This window comes from Cottoperca gobio, chromosome 22 (assembly GCF_900634415.1).
Source record: "Cottoperca gobio chromosome 22, fCotGob3.1, whole genome shotgun sequence".
Taxonomy (NCBI): Eukaryota; Metazoa; Chordata; class Actinopteri; order Perciformes; family Bovichtidae; genus Cottoperca; species Cottoperca gobio.
The window spans coordinates 6,516,961-6,538,630 of record NC_041376.1 but is presented as its reverse complement, the minus strand read 5'-3'; the positions used below and the strand labels follow the sequence as shown (position 1 = coordinate 6,538,630).

Genomic DNA, 21,670 nt, shown 5'->3' with positions numbered 1-21,670 from the left:
TTCTACATCTCTACATTTCAGTAATACATATTTTACTTTTTATCTCCACTACATTATTACTGAGAGCAGATTATTTGTCAAACAAAACAGTATGCAGCTTTTTTAGCTTTTTTTTAATTCAGCTATACATTTAGAGAGTATTAAGTATATGTTATAATAATCCTATATGACACTCTGAGAGGGGTCATTTCACATAATGAGTACTTTTACTTTAAATACTTTAAGTACATTTGGATATTAACACTTTTACATTGTTGTAGTATAACTTTTAAGTAAACAATTAACCTAAATTAACCTGTAGACATTCAAATAGGTTGCAGAGGCCTACTTCACCTGAAAAGCACTTTGGCAGCTGGTGAGACGAACAGTAAAACATGAAATAGAATCACAGTCCAAAAGAAATCCCAGAGGAGCAGACAGAGTCATAAGGACATGCAATAGAGCAGCAACCGATTGGCACATTGATGTACAGCTGAACTATATTTGGGGGCAAAAATGCTGTTTTGATCCCGCAGGGAGTTTTTCTTTTGAGAGCAGATTTAGCTTCATAACAGCTTCCCTGCAGCAGATACTGTAGGGGGCGTGCATATTGAAAACACTCATATCTTATTGCCGTAGAAGTTCAATTAAACAGTTTGAATGTATGCAAGATCAGAGAGCAAAAGCTTATTTAGCTGAACTTTTTCCAGGCTAGGTGTTCAGGTATAAACTCGCAGGCTTTCCTATCAGTTTTGACTGACACCGCGCATCCGCTGCTTCCACCAAAATGGCTCAGGATTCAATACTTAGGGATACCTATGAAGAATTACCAAAAACTCTTGCTGAGCAGCCTTCCTACAAATCTGGGTAGCTGTCTATTTTGTAGCTTATTTAAATTTGATTCATGAATATTTCATTTTTAATCCAAAGCGCATTTTCTACCCCTCACTTTTGACTGATGCACACAGTGACAAAAACTCACCCATTCTTTTAAACACGGGTCCAAATCTGAGAGAAATTCATAAAAGAAATGAGGTGGCCAATGCATATTTATGCGAGTGTCATAGGAGACCTAGTTAGATTGTTTTTTGGTTTGCCCAGTTATGCTCCCAAACATCCTGGGGATAGAAGACACTTGCCAAAAAAAAATTGCCCGATTGTAGTTTCTCTGTTTTTCCTCCCAGAAGTCTTGGCAGAGGACACAGAAGGCGAGAGGCCTTGAAGCCAAGCTGACAGTGGCTACAGAGAGAGAGGGGGGGGGGGGGGGGGGGGGGGGGGTGGAGGAGAGACAGAGAGAGAGAGACAGGGAGAGAGAGACAGAGAGAGAGAGACAGCGAGAGAGAGAGACAGAGACAGAGAAAGACAGAGAGACAGAGACACAGAGAGACAGCGAGAGAGACAGAGAGAGAGAGAGAGAGAGAGAGAGAGAGAGAGAGAGAGAGAGAGAGAGAGAGAGAGAGAGAGACAGGGAGATAGCGAGAGAGAGAGAGAGAGAGAGAGAGAGAGAGAGAGAGAGCGAGAGACAGAGAGAGAGAGACAGAGACAGAGAGAGAGAGACAGGGAGAGAGCGAGAGAGAGAGCGAGAGAGAGAGAGACAGAGACAGAGAAAGACAGAGAGACAGCGAGAGAGACAGAGAAAGAGAGAGAGAGACAGGGAGAGAGCGAGAGCGAGAGCGAGAGAGCGAGAGAGCGAGCGAGCGAGAGAGAAAGGGAGAGCGAGCGAGAGAAACAAAGAGAGAGAGAGAGAGAGAGAGAGAGAGAGAGAGAGAGAGAGAGAGAGAGAGAGAGAGAGAGGATAAGTATAGGCCTCCCCGTTCAATTAACCACATACTGCTCTGTAATTTCACCCTCACATTCACACACGTGCACACACACACACACACACACACACACACACACACACACACACACACACACACACACACACACACACACACACACACACAAGGTGGAGTGAATACACTGTTAAATGGCTATGGGAGGAAATGTCAGTCTGGACAGCTTGAAAGTGGGGCACTTCTCCCGTTCACAAGAGAAGGAGCTTTTCCTGATTTCTATTTTCCTAATGAGGAATTTGAGGTTTTCTAGAGGGTTGGAGGTGGATCATTTAATAGTTTCAGCTACAGTTTAATAAGATGAGCGTTGGGCCGGGCCGTAGCTACCATTGAGGACACTGAGGTCATGTCCTCTGTATTTTTACAGATATTAATTTTGACTAGTTTTACTAATGTGATGTGCGTATATATATATGTATATGTATATATATATATATATATATATATATATATATATATATATATATATATATATACATATATATATATATATATATATATACATATATATATATATACACATATATGTATATACACTATAATACTTTGTCCATCCATCCATCGTCTACCGCTTATCCGGGGTCATGTCGCAGGGGCAGCAGCTCCAGTAGGGAACTGCAAACTTCCCTTCTCCGGGCCACATCCGCCAGCTCTGGGAGAACCCGAGGCGTTCCCAGGCCAGTGGGGTGATATAATCATAATCTCTCCACCGAGTCCTGGGTCTTCCCCGGGGTCTCCTCCCAGCTGGACGTGCCTGGAACACCTCCCTAGGGAGTCGCCTCCTAGGGAGCTTCGCCTTCTGGCTCAGCTCTCTTTTCGTCACAGCGGTGCGGTAAAGCAAATGCAATACCTCCCGCGCTGCTCCGATTCTCCGGCCAATCTCTCTCTCCATTGTCCCCTCACTTGCAAACAAGACCCTGAGGTACTTGAACTCCTTCACTTGGGGTAAGGGCTCATTCCCTACCCGAAGTAGGCAATCCACCGGCTTCCTGCTGAGAGCCATGGCCTCAGATTTCGAGGTGTTGCTCCTCATCCCAACCGCTTCACACTCGGCTGTGAACCGATCCAGTGACTGCTGAAGGTCACAGACCGATGATGCCATAAGGACCACATCATCTGCAAAGAGCAGCGATGAGATCCTCAGGTCACCGAACTGCAACCCATCTCCTCCACGACTACGCCTCGATATCCTGTTCATGAATATCACAAACAGGATTGGTGATAAAGTGCAGCCCTGGCGGAGGCCGATTTATTGCCGAGTATCCGGACACAACTCTCGCTCTGGGCGTACAGGGATTGGATAGCCCTCAGAAGTGATCCCCTCACCACATACTCCCACAGTATTACCTGTTGAATAATCCCCAATGATAACAATAATTATTACAGGCCTAATTATTTTATATATTAATTCATAATAAATGTGATTTATTTCCTTTTCAACTTTGATATTTAAATATTAATGCTGTTGCATTTTGTTTGAATGAATTTTATCATGTTGCGGTTGGATAATAAACTTTTAAAAAACTTTTATTTTGACCAACCTGTAACTCTCCTTTCCAAAATCAGAACTTTTTTCATTTTAATACTAACACATATGATTGACGTATGATTACGTAACAGATGTATAAAACATGTAAACTGTGCCTTTTAGGAAAGTGAGACTTACTGTACAAAGTATCAATGCTAATGCTAATGTTTGCTGTATAACTGCAGCCACACTGACAGCGATCCAAGCCCTGAGCTCCTTTGAGACACCCAGCAGAAGACTTCTACATAAGCCAACAGCTTGTCACTCAGTATTCAGTGCACGGGCCAGAGAGAGAGAGCACACCCAATTTTCACTGAGTAATATGTTTCATGTCTTCCTTCTGCTGTGACCTTTAAATGGCCCTTGACGCTCAACACAGATAAATGCGCCATGTTGGAAAGAACAAAGTGCTTTCAGACCATTTGTATTGAGCCAGTTTTTTGATGAACAGCTCAAATCCTAGAATCCTGCGTGGGGACATTCCCATATATGTGCACGTTATTGATTTAGGTACTAAACCTTGCCTGCATCAGGCAAATGACTTCCCCTCGGGGTTCTTTAAAAGGGCTTGTACTCTGTTTATGATGGGAAATTCTCATAGAAAATCAATATGTTTGTTTTTTTTAGTTCTGGACTGTTTTGTCCTTATTATCTCATTTCTACTGCTGAGCAATGAGGCTGATCTCCTGAGGGGTCGTGAGTAGGAGGAGAATGATCGTGCCACAATGATTTAATCTCAGTAGCAGCAGCTAAAGTGAAAGTCACACTGCAGGACTGTTTGAGCAGCCTCCAAGTGTCTCTGTGTCTAATCCCGGCTCTGGCATGAACCTTTCACACCTTGCTCTGAGAACAAGCTCAACAGATATTTTACAGTTTAACAATACTACATCCTGAGACATTGCCCTCGCAGTGATTCCTGAAACACACCATGAAGAAAGAAAGCGGCAACTGAAATATCATTTTATAACAATTTGATATTTTCACACAAGGGCAAACTCACGTTGAAAGTCCACCTTCCTCTCTTGATCTTAACAGTCCTGTCCTCCACAGACAGACTGTACTAAGCTCTGGTCATAAAATGTTAGCATTATTTGAATATTGGGGCAAAAGGATGCTTAAAGCAGACCACAGCCTACCATTCATTACATAAGAGCAAAACAAAGAGTCACACAGTGAAGGGTTATGGCTCGGGGTCGGGTGACAGCAGCATATGATTCATGGCTTGCTGTGCCCTTTTGTCTTGTCCTCCTTGTGGTGGGACCATCCACTGCTCTTAGCCAATGTTATTTCACAGCCTTCAGAGCTCGCTCCCTGTCTGTTTAAGTAAACCGGCAATGTCATTTCCTATGTCTTGTTCTTTCCTCAGTGCAGAAATAAAGAAAGAATATGGCATGTGTCACAACAAGAGATGTTCCTTTTTCTTCATTGTTTTGATGTCGGGAACAACAAATACTACCAACATTGCTTTTGATTTATCTGTAAAGGTTTCTAATACGCACAAATACATTGCGTTGACTTTTATTATATGAAAAAAGGTAATTACCAGACCAGTGGTTCGGTGTTTGAAGTACCAGTATGTGTTCGGACAGAGTTAGAGGAATATGCCATAGAGAATAAATTCAATTTCACTGCGTTAACCTTTGATATTATACTCAAGCTAAGGTATTTCTTTCTGTTATATCTTTTCATTTTTCTGTCTGAATGTCATGTGTTCTATTTTGAATTTTTTGCCTGATGATATTGAAAAATGTTTTAGCATCTAGTTTGCATTTGCATTTCTCTGTAGCAAGTCAATCAAAGTAAAAAATGCGAATGGCAAACCAAGAGAGCATAACTAAAGCATGAATTTTAATCATTTCAAAAATGTCCCATATATGGACACAGCTCGTTGCATGGCCACTACATCAATACCATCCATCTAGTTCATTAAAATTATGGAAACTCATTGATTTTATGCAAAAGTAAATCTATGACTGTATCTGCAGAAAACATTTTTTCATTTGCCTTATGGTGAGTTCAGCAGCTTGCTTTTGTTTATGAATACATTTGCATGACATTGAATCAAACTGTTCAGAGTGCGGATCACACTCACACTGTACTAAAATGAGAATGTTTGGTCTGCAGCAGTGGCTTCCCCCGCTTTATTCAGACAAATCTGAAATGTGGGATTTGGAGCTTCTAATAGAGTCAAACAGCTGCTGACACCAGCTGTGTGGCACAAGTGGACTCTCCATTTGGTACTGTAGCGTGTCCTGCCTGTCTAAACTCGTGCATGTTTAGGAGACTTTTCCAGAAACACAGTCACAGAACATATGTATTATTTTTATTAATATATATTTATTAAGTTTACAATTCTTCAGACCCTTATTTGGATATTAAGATACAGTAGATGTGGCTTGTATTTGGTCTCTTTGCGTTTTAAATCGGTTGATTCTACTCATTATGGCCTGTGTACCTCAAATGGACGTTTTATATTATATGTGTCTATCATTCACTAAAGAAGACATTCCACCGCAGACATGTTTTTTTTCTTCCTTTCAGTAATAGTATTGTGATTTATCGGGTGAGATAAGATCATACTGAAGCCTGTCATCGTCTGTCTGTCCTCACCGATGTCCTTCATGGGAGGCAGGCACAGATGTCCGCGCGGGAGTTCCCTCTCCTGTCATGCCCTTCATGTAGCGGCTGTTGTCAATGGGGCAAAGGGCTACCAAATATGGGCATTTGTCAGGGTATAAATTGGTCGGAAGTGACAAATCAGCACCCCTGGTTTGCACACTTAAGATCCTTCACCTGGTGCTGATCTGGTGAGTACCCACACGGCTGACCGAGGGCCTGAAAGGGACTAACTATTGGATTTATCACAAGAAGATCGATACTGGATTTTTAACCCGAGTAGGCAGTGATTTCATCAGCTTCTTTTCTTTTGCGGATTGTGGATTTACAGTCGTAGTGAAATACTAAAACAATATTAACTTTCACAACTGTAATGTTTGTGACCCAGCAAAGGAACTCTGAATACTAACCAAAGCTCTGCTCAGTTCCAGTATTAAAATCCCCTGTTCGTTTGAATTGGGTGATTTGCTGTTATGCTAACAGTGCCACTGCGTGCGTGCGTGTGCGTGCGCGCCCCTCTGTGTGTTGCAGAGCTGACACCATGTGCGACGACGAAGAGACTACCGCCCTGGTGTGTGACAACGGCTCCGGCATGGTGCAAGGCTGGGTTTGCCGGCGATGACGCACCTCGTGCCGTCTTCCCTTCCATCGTTGGTCGCCCCCGTCACCAGGTAAACGCAACCATTTATAAACTCCACAGACGTTAAAGATGAGTATCACTTTGAGCTATTTACATCACAAAAACACAACATGGCTTCGGATGAGGCCCAGATCCATCTACATTTGAACTGATAAGTAAAGCAATCTTTACTTTAGAAAACTTTATTACTCCATTAAAATCCATTATTTTAAAAGCACAGTTTGACTCTGCATCATTATAGTGGTAGTTATAATGTTTTGTGATTATAGTTCTCCACCACATCGCTCATTTCCTGTTCCTTGTTATCAGGGCGTCATGGTTGGCATGGGCCAGAAGGACTCCTACGTCGGCGACGAGGCTCAGAGCAAAAGAGGCATCCTGACCCTAAAGTACCCCATCGAGCACGGCATCGTCACCAACTGGGACGACATGGAGAAGATCTGGCACCACACTTTCTACAACGAGCTGCGCGTGGCCCCAGAGGAGCACCCCACCCTGCTGACAGAGGCCCCCCTCAACCCAAAGGCCAACAGAGAGAAGATGACCCAGATCATGTTCGAGACTTTCAATGTCCCCGCAATGTACGTGGCTATCCAGGCCGTGCTGTCCCTGTATGCCTCTGGACGTACCACAGGTATGACAGATTTCCCAGGTGCGCACGCAATTTTATTCAGTGAGTTAATGTATGAATTAAATGTTCACGTATTCATCATCAGGTATTGTCCTGGACTCCGGTGACGGTGTGACCCATAACGTGCCAATCTATGAAGGTTACGCACTTCCTCACGCCATCATGCGTCTGGATTTGGCTGGTCGTGACCTCACAGATTACCTCATGAAGATCCTGACTGAGCGTGGATACTCTTTTGTCACAACCGGTGAGTGTAGACTAATTCATATTTCTGAGAAACTTGGGTTTGGGTGTTTACACACTTTGACCATAAACATGAAAGAAGGAAAAACAAATAATCGATACAAGATACAATTGTACTTTATTTTGGAGAAAGTTAACTTTTCATTCTAACAAATTGTTTAAAATGGCAAACAAGGGGAAACACCTTCCATACGCATTCAATCATCTTCACACGTTGTTCTTTTGACTATGCACATTTCACTGATGAATGCAATCCCCGACAGCCGAGCGCGAGATCGTGCGTGACATGAAGGAAAAGTTGTGTTACGTGGCTCTGGACTTTGAGAATGAGATGGCCGCCTCCTCCTCCTCCTCCTCCCTGGAGAAGAGTTACGAGTTGCCCGACGGTCAGGTCATCACCATCGGCAACGAGCGTTTCCGCTGCCCTGAGACTCTCTTCCAGCCCTCATTCATTGGTGCGTAAAGGCCAACTCAGACATCAAGACTTCATTTAATTGTAATGACACTGTCTCATGAACTGTAGTTTGAAGTGATTTGACTTTAAGTCTTTACTATTAGTTAAGTATTGGCCTGAAGTATTAAATTATCTTTCAATTATAATTTCATTTATTTAGGGGCACAAATCAACTTTTATTCTAAATATTAACCAAATGATCTGATGAGTTCAAAAGAATAATATAATGTGAAACTGAACCGTTTGCCCATAGTTTCAGACGAACATGTATATCTTAATATGTCAAAAATAAACACTGAATGACTGGGTGTAGACGTGCTTATTGCTCGTATTAGTGGTTGGCTGACTAAATATTATCACCAAATAGTGGTCGCAGTTGATCCACCTTTGGCTTCTCCACTTCATGCTCGATAAACAGACATGAGTAGGCTAAAGCTCATGTTATTGTTCCCATTTGCGCCACTGTGCGCGCAGCTGTTGATGGAACTTTCCATTTCAGCACCTGTTACGACAGCTGACGGCGGTGTCAGATGTGTTCTTTGCAGCGGGGGGGAAAAAAAACCCACTAACTTCTCCGCTGTGTTTGCACAGGCATGGAATCTGCTGGCATTCACGAAACCAATTACAACTGCATCATGAAGTGTGACATTGACATCCGTAAGGACCTGTACGCCAACAGCGTCTTGTCCGGCGGCTCCACCATGTACCCTGGTATCGCTGATCGCATGCAGAAGGAGATCATTGCTCTGGCCCCCAGCACCATGAAGATTAAGGTAACTTTGATTGTTTAGTGAATAAGACACATTTCTATTGGCAGAGTCCCAGATTAACACGTGTTTGTGTTTAGATCATCGCCCCCCCTGAGAGGAAGTACTCAGTGTGGATCGGCGGCTCCATCCTTGCCTCTTTGTCCACCTTCCAGCAGATGTGGATCAGCAAACAGGAGTATGATGACGCTGGACCCTCCATCGTACATAGGAAGTGCTTCTAATCGCCAGAGTGCCCCCTTCCTCACCCTCTGTTACACCCCCTCCTTTCTGTTCCAACAACCCAATGTATGGCTCCAAAGTCGGTCTTTGTTTACACTGAAGTGCAATTTATATGTGGATTTGTACAGGTTTATAAATAAATGAAAAAAGGGAATTTTCTTTCTTTCTCTTCGGTTTAAAAATCTGAATCATAGGCGTGTTTTCAGAGTCTGGTTTAGGATCTATAAACATCTTTCTCTCTGTCTCTCGAAAGCGGCGAGGCTCTGTCCTTCCGCCACGTGATGGATGAGTAAAGGTTATTAAAGATTTGAATTAGAAGATTACAGTGAGCGGAGAGGATAAGCCACCTCATGAGAAATAAACCGCACAAAGTTTCATTGAGTGAAAACACCAGTGTCACGTGATATGTAATCCACCGTTTCCCAGGTTAGCCATAGCTCAGACTGCCTACCAACCCAGTGACTAAATATAGATGTTAATAATAACATAAATACTTTTGGTCATCAATAAGTTAAACAAATTCCTATAGGTGCCAAAACACTTTCAAATACTGCTGAATAATAGTCACTGCATCAATGAAATTTATATGGTTATATATGTAGATTATGTGAACATACTACTTTAAATTAACAATGGTAAGGTAATATGCAAACTTAATATGATGCACCATTTTACTTGAAGGGGAAAAGTAACTAGTGTCTTGGCTACATGCAGTATAAATCCATATTGAAGCCACTAATTTTCTCTTAAAGAGGCAATCGCATTACAACATGAATAATGTAAAACCACACGATAGTCTAATATTAGTGCACATACAATGCAGCGCTCTGAATTGATCAAATCTCAGCGCTATATACAAGGCGGGGTCAAATATGTTGCTTCTATTTTTAAACCTGCACACAGACAGAGAGAGAGAGGCAGGCACGCTGCCTTGTAAAGCGATTAGCAACTCGGATGGTACTTTCACTCTGTCACTGTATCCAGAGCACCATCTTTGCCCGAGGTGAAAACAGCCTGCGACACGGGGAGGCATACCTCTGGGCATTCGAGGCTGTCCGCTCCAAGACAAGACCATTGGGTCCATTTATAAAGCCATAAACCCCATATGTTTCTGATATAGGCATTGAACAACAGCATTTGTTAAAATGATGTGAAATGCTACACGTAATTTGAAACTATCTGCATAACATTGACAAGTTAAAAACACACTGAAGTCACCTTGACCCTCGTGCCCAGCACACGGTGCATCTGTCCCGGAAGGATGAATATTGTTATCTTGTGGTTCTGTAGCTCAGTGAGTAACAATACAGCCAGGGTTAAGGGTTCGATTCTCACGTGGAGCCACCCATGCTAAAATGTAGCCTATAAACTCAAGGCGTAAAGGCTATAACACTCCGGACACGATAGTCCACAGCAGTGTCCACTGAATGGTGCACGCTATACAAAACTGAAGTATTGAAAATCAGAAGCCCTGGTACTCCTGGCTGCGCTCCACCGACCTGTCTGTGCGTACGTGACGCATGGGAGGGGGGAGACTACTTAAAGGCGGATTAACGCTGGCAAGACATTAAATCCAACCTCCCTCCATACAGACGCCGCGCGCAGCCCATCAACCTGATCTGAAGATCGAAAATAGGAGGGCTTATAGTAATCAGCCCTTCAGACTCCCATGACAAGGAAAAGTGTGGCAACGTCGTGGGAGCGCTCGGCACACACAGCAGGACGCTCACTGGCGCTGCGCGCTCAGCACATAACCAACCAGATAGCGCGCAGAGAGTCGGAGAGAAACGGGGACGGCAGCAGCATCCTGAGACGGATGCATTTTTTGTGCTAAAAATCGGACGCTTTGGAGACAGAAAACAACGAGAGTCAGAGAAAGACAGGACGGGAAATAACGCGCTTTTTTTGGAGGGATTTGAACAGAGTGCCATTGTGCTCTAGTCTTCTCCGGATGCACAGAAATGGGGGAATGGACTATACTAGAGAGGCTCCTGGAGGCTGCTGTCCAGCAGCACTCTACTATGATAGGAAGGTAAGATCAACAAAAGCCAAGAACAACAGAAGAAACGCAGCAGCCTCCAGGATCGTCTTTAGCATGGTTCCCAGTCCCCCGTTTCTGTGTTGTGCCTCAAGGATCTTCTCTAGCATGGTGCCCAGTTCTCCGTGTCTGTGTTGTGGATTTTTCTGTCTTGTGTCACAGAATTCCTTTTTTTCCTGCTTCTAAACGAGACAGCTAAGCAAATCCGTTGACAGCTGTCGTTTCAGAACCTGGGATGGTTGTTGCAAACAGCCTAAACTAAAAAATCATGTGTCATTCCATGTATTCATTCATCCCATTATCCATTTGATGTTTGTTGGTGAGTTTGAGTGGTGGTTGTGCTCTCATGGGTGGCAGAAAGAGATTGAGAGAGAGAGTCGGTGATATTTTCTCTTTCCATTAACACAGCTCACACAGGTACAGTCAAAGCAACGCCGATTGCTTTCATGTCATTTCATTTCAGCCATTAAAACAGAAAAACGCACATCAAAACAGACACACGCAAAAAAAAACAAGAACACAGTAAAAAAAACAAAAAGAACCACACAAACACATAATGATCCCGAAGAGCGTCCTGTTTCAGCACTGGACAGCTCCCTAAATCACACACCCAAATTGGACTGTGAGCGCTTCAGCCACAACTGAACCACATTTGTATCACTAAACACACACATATACTTACACTTATTTTCACATTGTTTGTTTGTTTGCTTGCTTTTTAGGATCCTACTAACAGTGGTGGTCATCTTCCGGATTCTAATCGTAGCAATAGTTGGAGAGACTGTCTATGATGACGAGCAGACCATGTTTGTTTGTAACACCTTACAACCGGGCTGCAACCAGGCATGCTACGACAAGGCATTTCCCATTTCACACATTAGATATTGGGTTTTTCAAATCATCATGGTGTGCACCCCGAGTCTTTGTTTTATCACGTACTCGGTGCATCAGTCGGCCAAGCAGAAGGAGCGGCGCTACTCAACAGTCTATCTGACACTAGATAAGGATCAAGATTCACTGAAGCGAGACGAGAGCAAAAAGATAAAGAACACCATTGTTAATGGAGTACTTCAGAACACAGACAACTCCACCAAAGAAGCCGAGCAGGACTGTTTAGAAGTCAAAGAGATCCCTAATTCGGCAATGAGAACTACAAAGTCCAAATTGAGGCGACAAGAGGGCATCTCCAGGTTTTACATCATCCAGGTGGTGTTCAGAAACGCCCTGGAAATAGGCTTTTTGGTGGGTCAGTATTTCTTGTATGGATTCAACGTCCCGTCGGTGTACGAATGTGATCGCTACCCCTGCATAAAAGATGTCGAGTGCTACGTCTCCAGACCAACGGAGAAGACTGTGTTCCTGGTCTTCATGTTCGCGGTCAGTGGGTTTTGTGTGGTGTTGAACCTGGCAGAACTCAACCATTTGGGCTGGAGGAAAATCAAAACGGCCGTGCGAGGTGTGCAGGCTCGGCGGAAGTCCATTTATGAAATCAGAAATAAGGACTTGCCGAGGATGAGTGTGCCTAATTTTGGCCGCACTCAATCGAGTGACTCTGCTTATGTGTAACACATGGAAAGGAAGGAGTGAAAACATGTAAATTAAAAAACCATGATGGACATGATGGACAGCTCCGCACGCCTAATTCGTGTCATGACTTTAAGAGTGGGCAGATTTTTTTGATTTGTTGGTCTTTTAAGGAGCTCATGGCAAGCGTTGGTTACACGTTTGTTTACTTATTTATTATTGCACTGATGCAACTTTTTAGTAACGTTTATACTCTGTAAGATGCTAAATGGAGACCATGATAACGTGTTCACATATTTACTCTTTGTGGGCTTGTTCTGCTGTACTTGAAAAGAGTAAATGCAAAAATTGCACTAAGAGGTGAACACTTGAGGGCCTGACCTTATCCAAAATGTGCTACTGACCTGACGGTGTTTTAAGACATTTTCTTTCCACCTGTTTTTGGCATCAACCTAATTAACGGCACCATACACAGTGGTTAAAGGACAAATCTATCATCCATATTTATATATGCATAGATATATATAAATCCATACTGACTAAGGTTCAACCTAGTTGAAATACATCAGCGTAATTCATGTTTTTATGTTGCCTGTGTTGCACCACTGACCTTAACATATGTAACCATTCCATTGCTTTATAGCTGACTTGCAAAACAGTATCTGTTGAATTTGCTGCAAATGCTAACGTCTGTGACTTCCTTAATTTATGACACACCAAAGCGCCCACTGCTTTTATTTGTGAAGTGTTTTTCTTGCTTTTCTGTAATCAAGTGCCATACTTGTATATAAACATGATATATATGTATACATATAAATATATAAATATATAATAATCATCATGAGAGCTGATTCCCTGCTTGGATTATGCTAAATGCCGCCCAAATTTTTTATTTGCTTTAAATGTATTTGTTGTGATTTAAATGAAGAAAAAAAATAATATGTACAGTTTTTCTCTGTTTTATTTTGCAAATGACTGGAAAAAGAAATGAAGTGCTAGTCTTTTTTTTATATACAAGAAGTAAATGTTTCTCCCTAATCAAAGCTGTTCAAAACTGGAAAATAGCACAAATTGACCTTTTTATTAAAGAATGGGCAAAAGAAATCTGCTCGGGTGCTACAGTTTTTCTTATTGATTTAAATGTAACCGAAACAAACCAGAAAAAAAAACTCAAACATCATTTTTCTTCTGTGGAAAATAAAAGTGGGATTCATGTACACCAGTAATGTGTGAGGTGCAGTACTTTGTGTCTGCTACTCTAGCTCGTGTTGACTGACCTATCACACAGATATACTGTATATCCAGTGGAAGTTGTGCCTTGGTGCAGTGAGAATGTTAGCCACACCCACTATGTAAAAACAAAAACCCCACTGCAGGACACACCTTGTACAGGATCTTATCACTCTGCAATATGTTGCAATACTGATGCTGCTTTCATAAGACACATTGATACTTATGCTCCATAACAGAATGATCGTTTAGTCTATATGCATCAAATACACTGCCCTCAGCCCTTATGGTGAGTTATACATTCACAGAGTCTCGCTATCAACTTAGTTTGTGACTTTCCTTGTACTCTGCAGAAATGAGAAACATCCGATCATGATTCTGAATACTGAGGAACCTTCCCCTTCTGCAGCTCTGCTCTTCCCTTCTTCTCCCATTTGAGAAAGGCTATAAGAAAGCTACCTGAAGTGAGGGGAAGGTTGTGTGCTCCTTGTGAACGTCAAAATGAAAAGTAAAAACAGGGGAGAGGAAAAAAAAGAAAGTGCTCAAGAATAGTGAAATAAAGACACGGAAAGATAAAATGAGATATAGTGTATGCAGCTGACGGTTGCAGGTGATCTGGGAAGGGCTGGTTTCTTCATGATCACTCGAATGACTCGGCAAAGCCGGGAGAAATCGAAGAGCAGTGGCACCGACACATCCATCTCCAACTCAGCAGGGACCTGAGATTTTCTCCCTAAGTCATGAAGTTGAAAAAAGAAAAAGCAGAAGAAAGAAGAGCCGTTTGTCAACTTCACTCTGATGCAGTGCAGTGCACGCCTGTGTGCATCTTTGTCTCCTTCTCTTCTTTCTCCTGCTCATCTGTATGGTCTTTAGGCATTCAAATACTCCCTAAATGCCCACTCCAAAACCTTTAATACATTAGGGTTCAACATTCTTAACAGCGCCACGAAAAACATAAACGAAACATATAAATCAACACTCACAAAAAAATAAAAAGTAACTATAAGAAAACTGTACTGTACAATTACAGTGCAACATTAAAATGCAACTGTCATAATTCTTTGATGCTTAACTAGGTTTATTTTCCTGCAGCATTCAACCTGGTTTCAAACTGCGGCAAAACGGCAAAATTATTGGAGTATGTTCCAATGCAATTCTGCATGCTGTCACGCATTTAAATCATGCGAGTGTTACAGGACTCAGCAGAGATTACTCTGTACCTGTGTATCTGCAGTTTTTGCAGTCATGACAGCCAGGTTGGCAGGCCACATAGAGGCTGGCAGACGGTATGTAAAATGTGCACGACGATTCACTTGGGTTACATTTACACATCTAAGACAATGCAAACATACTGAATATGGAAATCAAATAATCTCAAGGCCCTATGCATTAATCTACTGACCTTACCCATCCTGACAACTGCAGCAGAATACATCAAGGCTGCACGCAAGCTATTTTAAGACTACAAGGCAAACACTGCAGGAACACCTCCAGTTTCATGTGATTGCAGGTGCTCAGGGTGAAGGCAGACATTGTTAGAGACGTATTTCCTGCCTTAATGTGAGTCATCGACAAAGAGACACCCTAATATTAAAGAAGAGGTCTTCTCCCTGGGTATACTGCGGGAGTGGAGCTTAGATCATAAACAACAACCAGCTTTTTTTTATGAGCTATTTGGTATTAAATCCTCCACTTCCACAAAAATGGGTACATACTCATAGGAATTCACATAATTAAGCTAAGGCAGAACATAATACAACAACATAAATATTCAGTATTTACATGTACGCACTAAGAAGAAAGGTCTAAAGTTTGAGTATACTGTAATATAATATTCTTAGGTCAGCAGGCAGGCTGTTCCAGAGTAAAAACCCAAACGTATAGGAGTTATTATCTCTGTTTATCGCTGCAGTATCATTTGTTATGAGTCAAAATCTGACTGTTGCAGGTTCAAAGTAGCGGAAGCAGCAGAAATTGCAGTGCAGCAGCTTAAACTTTTTTATGTAACATTCAAACTCAAAGATCTTTTGAGAGGCAACTGATCTAATAAGAGTTTCATTGTTTGGCTCAGAAATGTAAAATGTTCTGTAGGGGAAGATAATGAAATCAACACAAAAAAGCTCATTTGTTGCAATCATCTCTGTGTCCTAACTTTAAAAAAATGTGAGGATTAAACTATTCCCTATCTTCAAAACACAGAGTGGAAATCAGAAGAGTCAAAATGATGATTATTACGTATGTGTCTGTGTTCGTCAGTAAGAAATAATTTTCTTCTTGTACATTAAGCATTTAGATTTAGTATTATACATTACATAAGATGTACAGTAGCAAGTATGGCATCATATACTTACCTACATAATAGTTTAGCTGCAAGCCTGAGTCTGTTGTTAAGATCCACGGACGACCTCGACGAGCAGTTCTGGGGTTTGATAAGCAGATCTGCTTTTTGAAAGTATAATTAGTGGTTTGGAATTGCAGATTTTATATTTACATCGTGACGAGAGTGTGTTTTTATTTGGAGGGACAAGGCCAGACTGGGAGAGGTTAGTGATGGAGCTGGAGTCCTGACACCTTTATTAACAATCATGGCAGCCACCTTACATCACACTGACAACCCTGGAACAAGGTGTTGGACGAGGACTGTTGAACAGATTCCAAAATACAAATCAATCAAAAGAGGACTCGGAATAATTCTTAATATTATCTGATCTGTCTGTGTATACATATTCGTATACCATTTGGCATAATCATCAGTAACTTATTCGTTTCTATTTAATTAAAACTGCCTAACTCGAAGCGCCTTGGTAGCCAAGGGGTTACACACATGCCATATAACCACAACATCCAGGGTTCAATTCTGGCCTTGGGACCTTTGTTAGAAGTTGTATCACTCTCCCTCCCTCCCTCCTCCATTTCCATACTTTTCTCTGTAAAAAATAAAAGTGTAAATGCTACATAAACTGCAAAACTAAATGTAACCGTAGGAATATAATGGAATATAAAGGAAGAGAGGAAATACCCACACACACACACACAACAGTTTTTTTTCTTGCAGCAGCCTCTGCGCTTTGTGGCCCTTCAGAAAATGTGACGGATTAAACCAGAACTTTCACCTCAGAGTGAATCCTGCAATCCCTCTGCCCCCAAAACAAGCATATCCTCCCAATTTCTCCTCTTTTACCAATGTGAAAAGAGAAGGCTGGCTCCGGGGTAGCGCTGCTTTAATTCTGCCTTTTGCGCAGATTACTGCATGAAAGGGGGAGAGCAAACAGAGGAAAAACAGCGAATGCGGGTCTTCTTGATCCACTCAGCCAGAAGCAATGAAATTAGCCTGGTTACTGCAGCACATATGCACGGCATAGCATGGCATAGGCAGATATGGCAGGCATTGAAACAAAACACATTTGATGTTTGCATCCATGTGGGAGAGGAAACCGTAACGCATTTGCCCAGTGTGAGCAAGTTTTTCTAACTTTCTGTCTGCCAGGGGAGCAAAAGCGTCCGCTCTGTTCTGGCTGCAAAGTAGTTTTCTATGTCTCCAGCCACAATAGTCTCTCTCCCTCTTCAACACTGCTGCTTTAAAGCAGATCAGGAAAGCAGGACACCAAACTTCATTTTGTGATTTGTGCTTCGGGTGTTTTGTTTTTAAACTTCTCCACTTTAATGAAATCTTCACAGTACAAGGACAAAAGGACAGAGATCATTCGAGTCTGTACAGAGGGATTTGGGTGGCTGGTCTGGTTGTTGGTTGGGCTGTATTGGCTCATAGAGAAGGATTTGGTTGAAAATAAGCACTGGCACTGACAAAATATACCTGACAGACTTGACAGCAGATTAATTTCTCATCCATTTTTTAATGTGACCCCAGGATTAAGAACATTAGAGGATTATACACAGATTTGTCTACCAGAGGTTCGCAGTGGAACAGCCAGCACCTGGGTGAGGACACAATGCACCAAAACCCAAAAAAAACAGACCAATTCATCCTTGTTGTAACCAGCTAGGTCAGGTTAAGCTAAGAGTTTGTTTGGGTGAAGTTAGAACTTTGGGAAAGAGACCAGATAACTTTCCCAGTTTGCATTTGACTAATTATTGTTCTGTACATTAAGCATTTTTCTGTTATGCAGCTTTTGCATTTGGAAGCAACAACCTTCTACAACTTTTTGCCATAGTGCACAAACTTCCTCTGGTGAAGTAGTTTGTCATTAATGCAAAGCAGACAGGGCCAAGCAACGCTGCAGCAAAAAACAAAACCCTAAACAATTTCCTTGTGACATTTTTAATTTCCCTCCAGAGGTGACAGTACATTCTGACACTGACTGCTTGTTCTATATTTCTATGCCCACTCGCCTCTGCATCCTCTAATAGCTTGTACTACACGCAGCCCATCGACCCTGATAAATGTTTAGGTTCTGCACCATTACACAGCCAATAAAAATCAGTGGCTGGCAAGTCTTAATCAGACACGGAGTGTTCGCTGGCCAATTGGACTTGTACCGATACGGGAGATACAGAGTAGCACCGTGCTCAGGAAGATGGAAGAGACGTATGGAGATATTAATTTACAGCCACCCACACTGAAGTGAAATCACACACGGAGACGGATGTGACTCACTACTTTGTATTAAATGGGGCACACAGAGATGGAAGATAACACTCATCGTGTAACATGTGTGGCTGCAGAATAACAAGGACCTCCTTTTAACTTGTGTTTCTTTGCAGCCAGATAAGTGAGGAAGCTGCTTCTATAAAAAAGAGAAAGACCAACAAAGAAATATCGCTACTTTGATGGTGAATTCAGCGGTTTGAGTGTTGGACTCACTGACTTCGCCGCTGCTGCTTAGTTTGTTCATCATCTACTCTACCTCACTGTGTTTTACCTTTGGACTCCGTATGAACCAGCCACAGCGCTGTCTGCTTCTTGTCAGTTGATTGTTTATGAGTATCTCAATTTCTACTTTTCTTCCCCCTCCTTTCCTTCCTTATTTCCCTGCCTTCATGCTCAATAATCTCCCTCCCTCTTTCCTTTCTCCGATCTTCTCCCATCTTTCTTTTCTTCCTCCTTCAGTGTGTTTCTGTTCTCTCTCGTCCTACCTCTCCCACTCCTTCACCCATCCCCCCACTCCCATTCTGATGCAATGCCACTTTGCCTTGAATCACGTGGTTGCTGCTTAACTGAGCCTTAAAGAAAGGTATGAGATCACACTTTACATTGCAGCTCTCTGTCTTTTTTTTTATTAATGCAACACTATTTTAGATACACCATAGACATAACATAGGTGGGGGATTGAAGCTGAATTTGGCTACAGGTTTGCTTGTATAGCAAAACACACTTTACATACACATACTTTAATATTTACCTCGGGACTACTCCACAGTAACTTAATTCAAATGTTAAGTTTAGTATGTTTTCTACAAGAGGATTTCCTTTTCTCGCCGAGTTACTCTAACGCTCAGTAAAGAAATGTGTCTCCTCTATTGTTCCTGAATGTATCACTTCACCCAGGATGGCACAGTAGATAATTGTATAATTTTACTTCTATATTCCTAAAGAAAATGGGAAGTACACACATCACTCACATATGCATCCTATATTATGGACCTTATTGCCTTTTCATTTTAAACATCCTGTGCATGTGAGCTATTGAGACAGCTGAAAGATGACTCAAAGGTTTTAAACCCGTCACATATTCATCATCCAAAGCCACAGAGGTACCAGCATCTCTGTGCATCTTGCAGATATGATGCAGATGGTAGCACTAACACCAAGTTGCCTGTTGGCCATGAACCAACACTATTCCCAATAAGGTTGATAGGACACACACTCTGCCCACATTCCCCATAAGTCTCCAAGCACTGAGCTGCTCCCTTCTCACTGTTTCAGATGAAAACAGAGCTGCTGAGAAATTCATGTAGAAACGTATGCTGGCGTTGTTGTTGCTAAGGCGCTAATTAGACTGAGAAATCTTGTTTTAGACCCTCCTTCCAAGCCGTCCAGTTACACACACACACACACACACACACACCAGAAAACCCAGCTATGTGTGCCAGAAGATGTCTTAGCTGTAAGCCACTTGAAATGTGTGCGTGAAATTCCAGTTGATCAGGAAGAGATCAATCGTAATCTGAGAGTCATTCATGTCTCTGACGAAGCTGCTGTAAATTTGTGAGTTGGACGAGATGGTGGAAGCCGGGCTTTGGCGTGCGGCAAAGTGTTGATTTTGCTAATGGTTCTCTGCTTTCTCGTGCCAGCTTCTCTTTACAGCCAAAGGTAACACCGCCATGATTTAATATCATAATTAACAGGCTGTATTTGGATGCTGCAAGAACAAAATAGTGTAGATGACATTTTAATAGAAATTAAAGCATAAATATTATACAATAAAAGTCAAACACATCTTTAACAGAGATCAATCAATGTATTGTAAATGTAGGGCGAATTCTAATTACTGTATTTACTGCAGGGTAGCTTAATATGTTGTAATACACCATAATTCATTTGCTGATTATATTTTGTACGTAAAAAGCATAATATTTCGCTCTGATCTCATACGTTGTAAACAGTCAAATCAAGTACAAATCCCTCAAATTTGTAGTTAGGTTCAGTCCTTGAGTAAATATACTTAGCTTAGCTTAGCACCAATGAGGCCCTGCACGAGGCCAGAGGGGGGTAGTGCAGCTTCAGGGTACTGAAGCAGTGCAATCCTAAAAAGAAATAGCTTAATGGTATTCTGGGATCAATACACCAGCAGCAAACAGATGGGCTCTACCTGCCGAAGGTCCGTTTTTTCCTGACTTCAGCAGATTTATGTTCTCACACTGCAAACAAAAATGTCTGTCTTCACAAGTCATTTAGTGTTAAAACCTTATTTGCTGCCTGCTCAAACAGAAGGCTTCTCCTAACGCTGGCCAACCAGAGCACAGATATGGCAGATATCCAGTGGTGTGATGGTTGACTTGATAACGGTACACTGTTTCATGTGCAGTTGTTACGAACCACGGAATGAAAAAACATAGGATCCAAAATATACAACTCCACAAAGTGTCTGACGTACAAACAAAAACACTGGTGACTCTTAACAGTCACATGTAATGCTGTACATACATTACTCTGGCCTTTGGAGGAGCAGCAGGTCCTAGACATATCTTAAGGATAAAGAAAGCAGGGAGCATACAGACTCTGCAATTTAGAGGAGATTCATCTTTGTGTTGTAGGCCAAGAATCACAATATAAATCTTGTGACCACCGAGCCAAAGTCAGCAGCATTTAAATAGACGGATGGTGGCATGTTAGATTTTAAAAGGGGATCAGGAATTTGACAACAACACATTAGTTCTCCATGTAATGTATACTATCTGTTACAAACCACGGAATGAAAAAACATAGGCTCCAAAATACACGACTCCACAAAGTGTCTGACGTACAAACAAAAGATCTTTTAATACAAAGTTTACCCATTAACAATAACCATACACTTGACTAGTTTAACAAGACGAACTGGCACCAGACAAGGGGAGACAGGACTATTTATACACGAGGTAAGGGGACACAGGTGACAACAATCAGGGGCGAGGCAGACGATCACAGAAGCGGGAAAACACACAAGGCGGGAAGTTAAGTGACCTGGAACGAGAGGGAAAGGTGAGTTTCAAAACAAAACAGGACGTGCAAGACGACACTAGACAAGCGTGACTGTAACTTAACATAACCTGAGAGATATTAAACACTGAACATGAACTAAACTATAACAAACACATGACATAACATATAATCTGACGGGACATGACAGCAGTTTAATCTGTTGTGGCAATTACTCATCATCGATCAAAACATCACCGTATAAGTCAGCAGAGTGGCTTTATAAGACTGATGCTGCATATAATATTTACTCTGACATGTAGTGGGCTCTTTTCTAAATAAGGTCGTTATTTTGTTCTTAAAATACCATCAAAAATTAATTTA

At 41.9% G+C, this 21,670-nt stretch overlaps 1 protein-coding gene and 1 pseudogene across 1 annotated transcript; both read left to right on the top strand.

Moving 5' to 3' along the window:
* The first annotated feature begins 6,499 nt into the window (after positions 1 to 6,499).
* Positions 6,500 to 9,069, top strand: LOC115027279 (actin, alpha cardiac muscle 1-like; annotated as a pseudogene).
* Positions 9,070 to 10,520: 1,451 nt separating this feature from the next.
* LOC115026982 (gap junction delta-2 protein) lies at positions 10,521 to 13,699 on the top strand. Its single transcript, XM_029459933.1, has 2 exons — positions 10,521 to 10,947; positions 11,676 to 13,699. The coding sequence occupies exons 1-2, from the start codon at positions 10,877 to 10,879 to the stop codon at positions 12,517 to 12,519; spliced, it is 915 nt and encodes a 304-aa protein (XP_029315793.1). The 5' UTR covers positions 10,521 to 10,876; the 3' UTR covers positions 12,520 to 13,699.
* Positions 13,700 to 21,670: the final 7,971 nt, after the last annotated feature.

Excerpts from the sequence above, each read along its gene's own strand:
- LOC115026982 (XM_029459933.1), top strand. The coding sequence starts at position 10,877 with ATGGGGGAATGGACTATACTAGAGAGGCTCCTGGAGGCTGCTGTCCAG. Across the intron at positions 10,948-11,675 it reads CACTCTACTATGATAGGAAG|GATCCTACTAACAGTGGTGG; the intron begins GTAAGATCAACA and ends CTTGCTTTTTAG.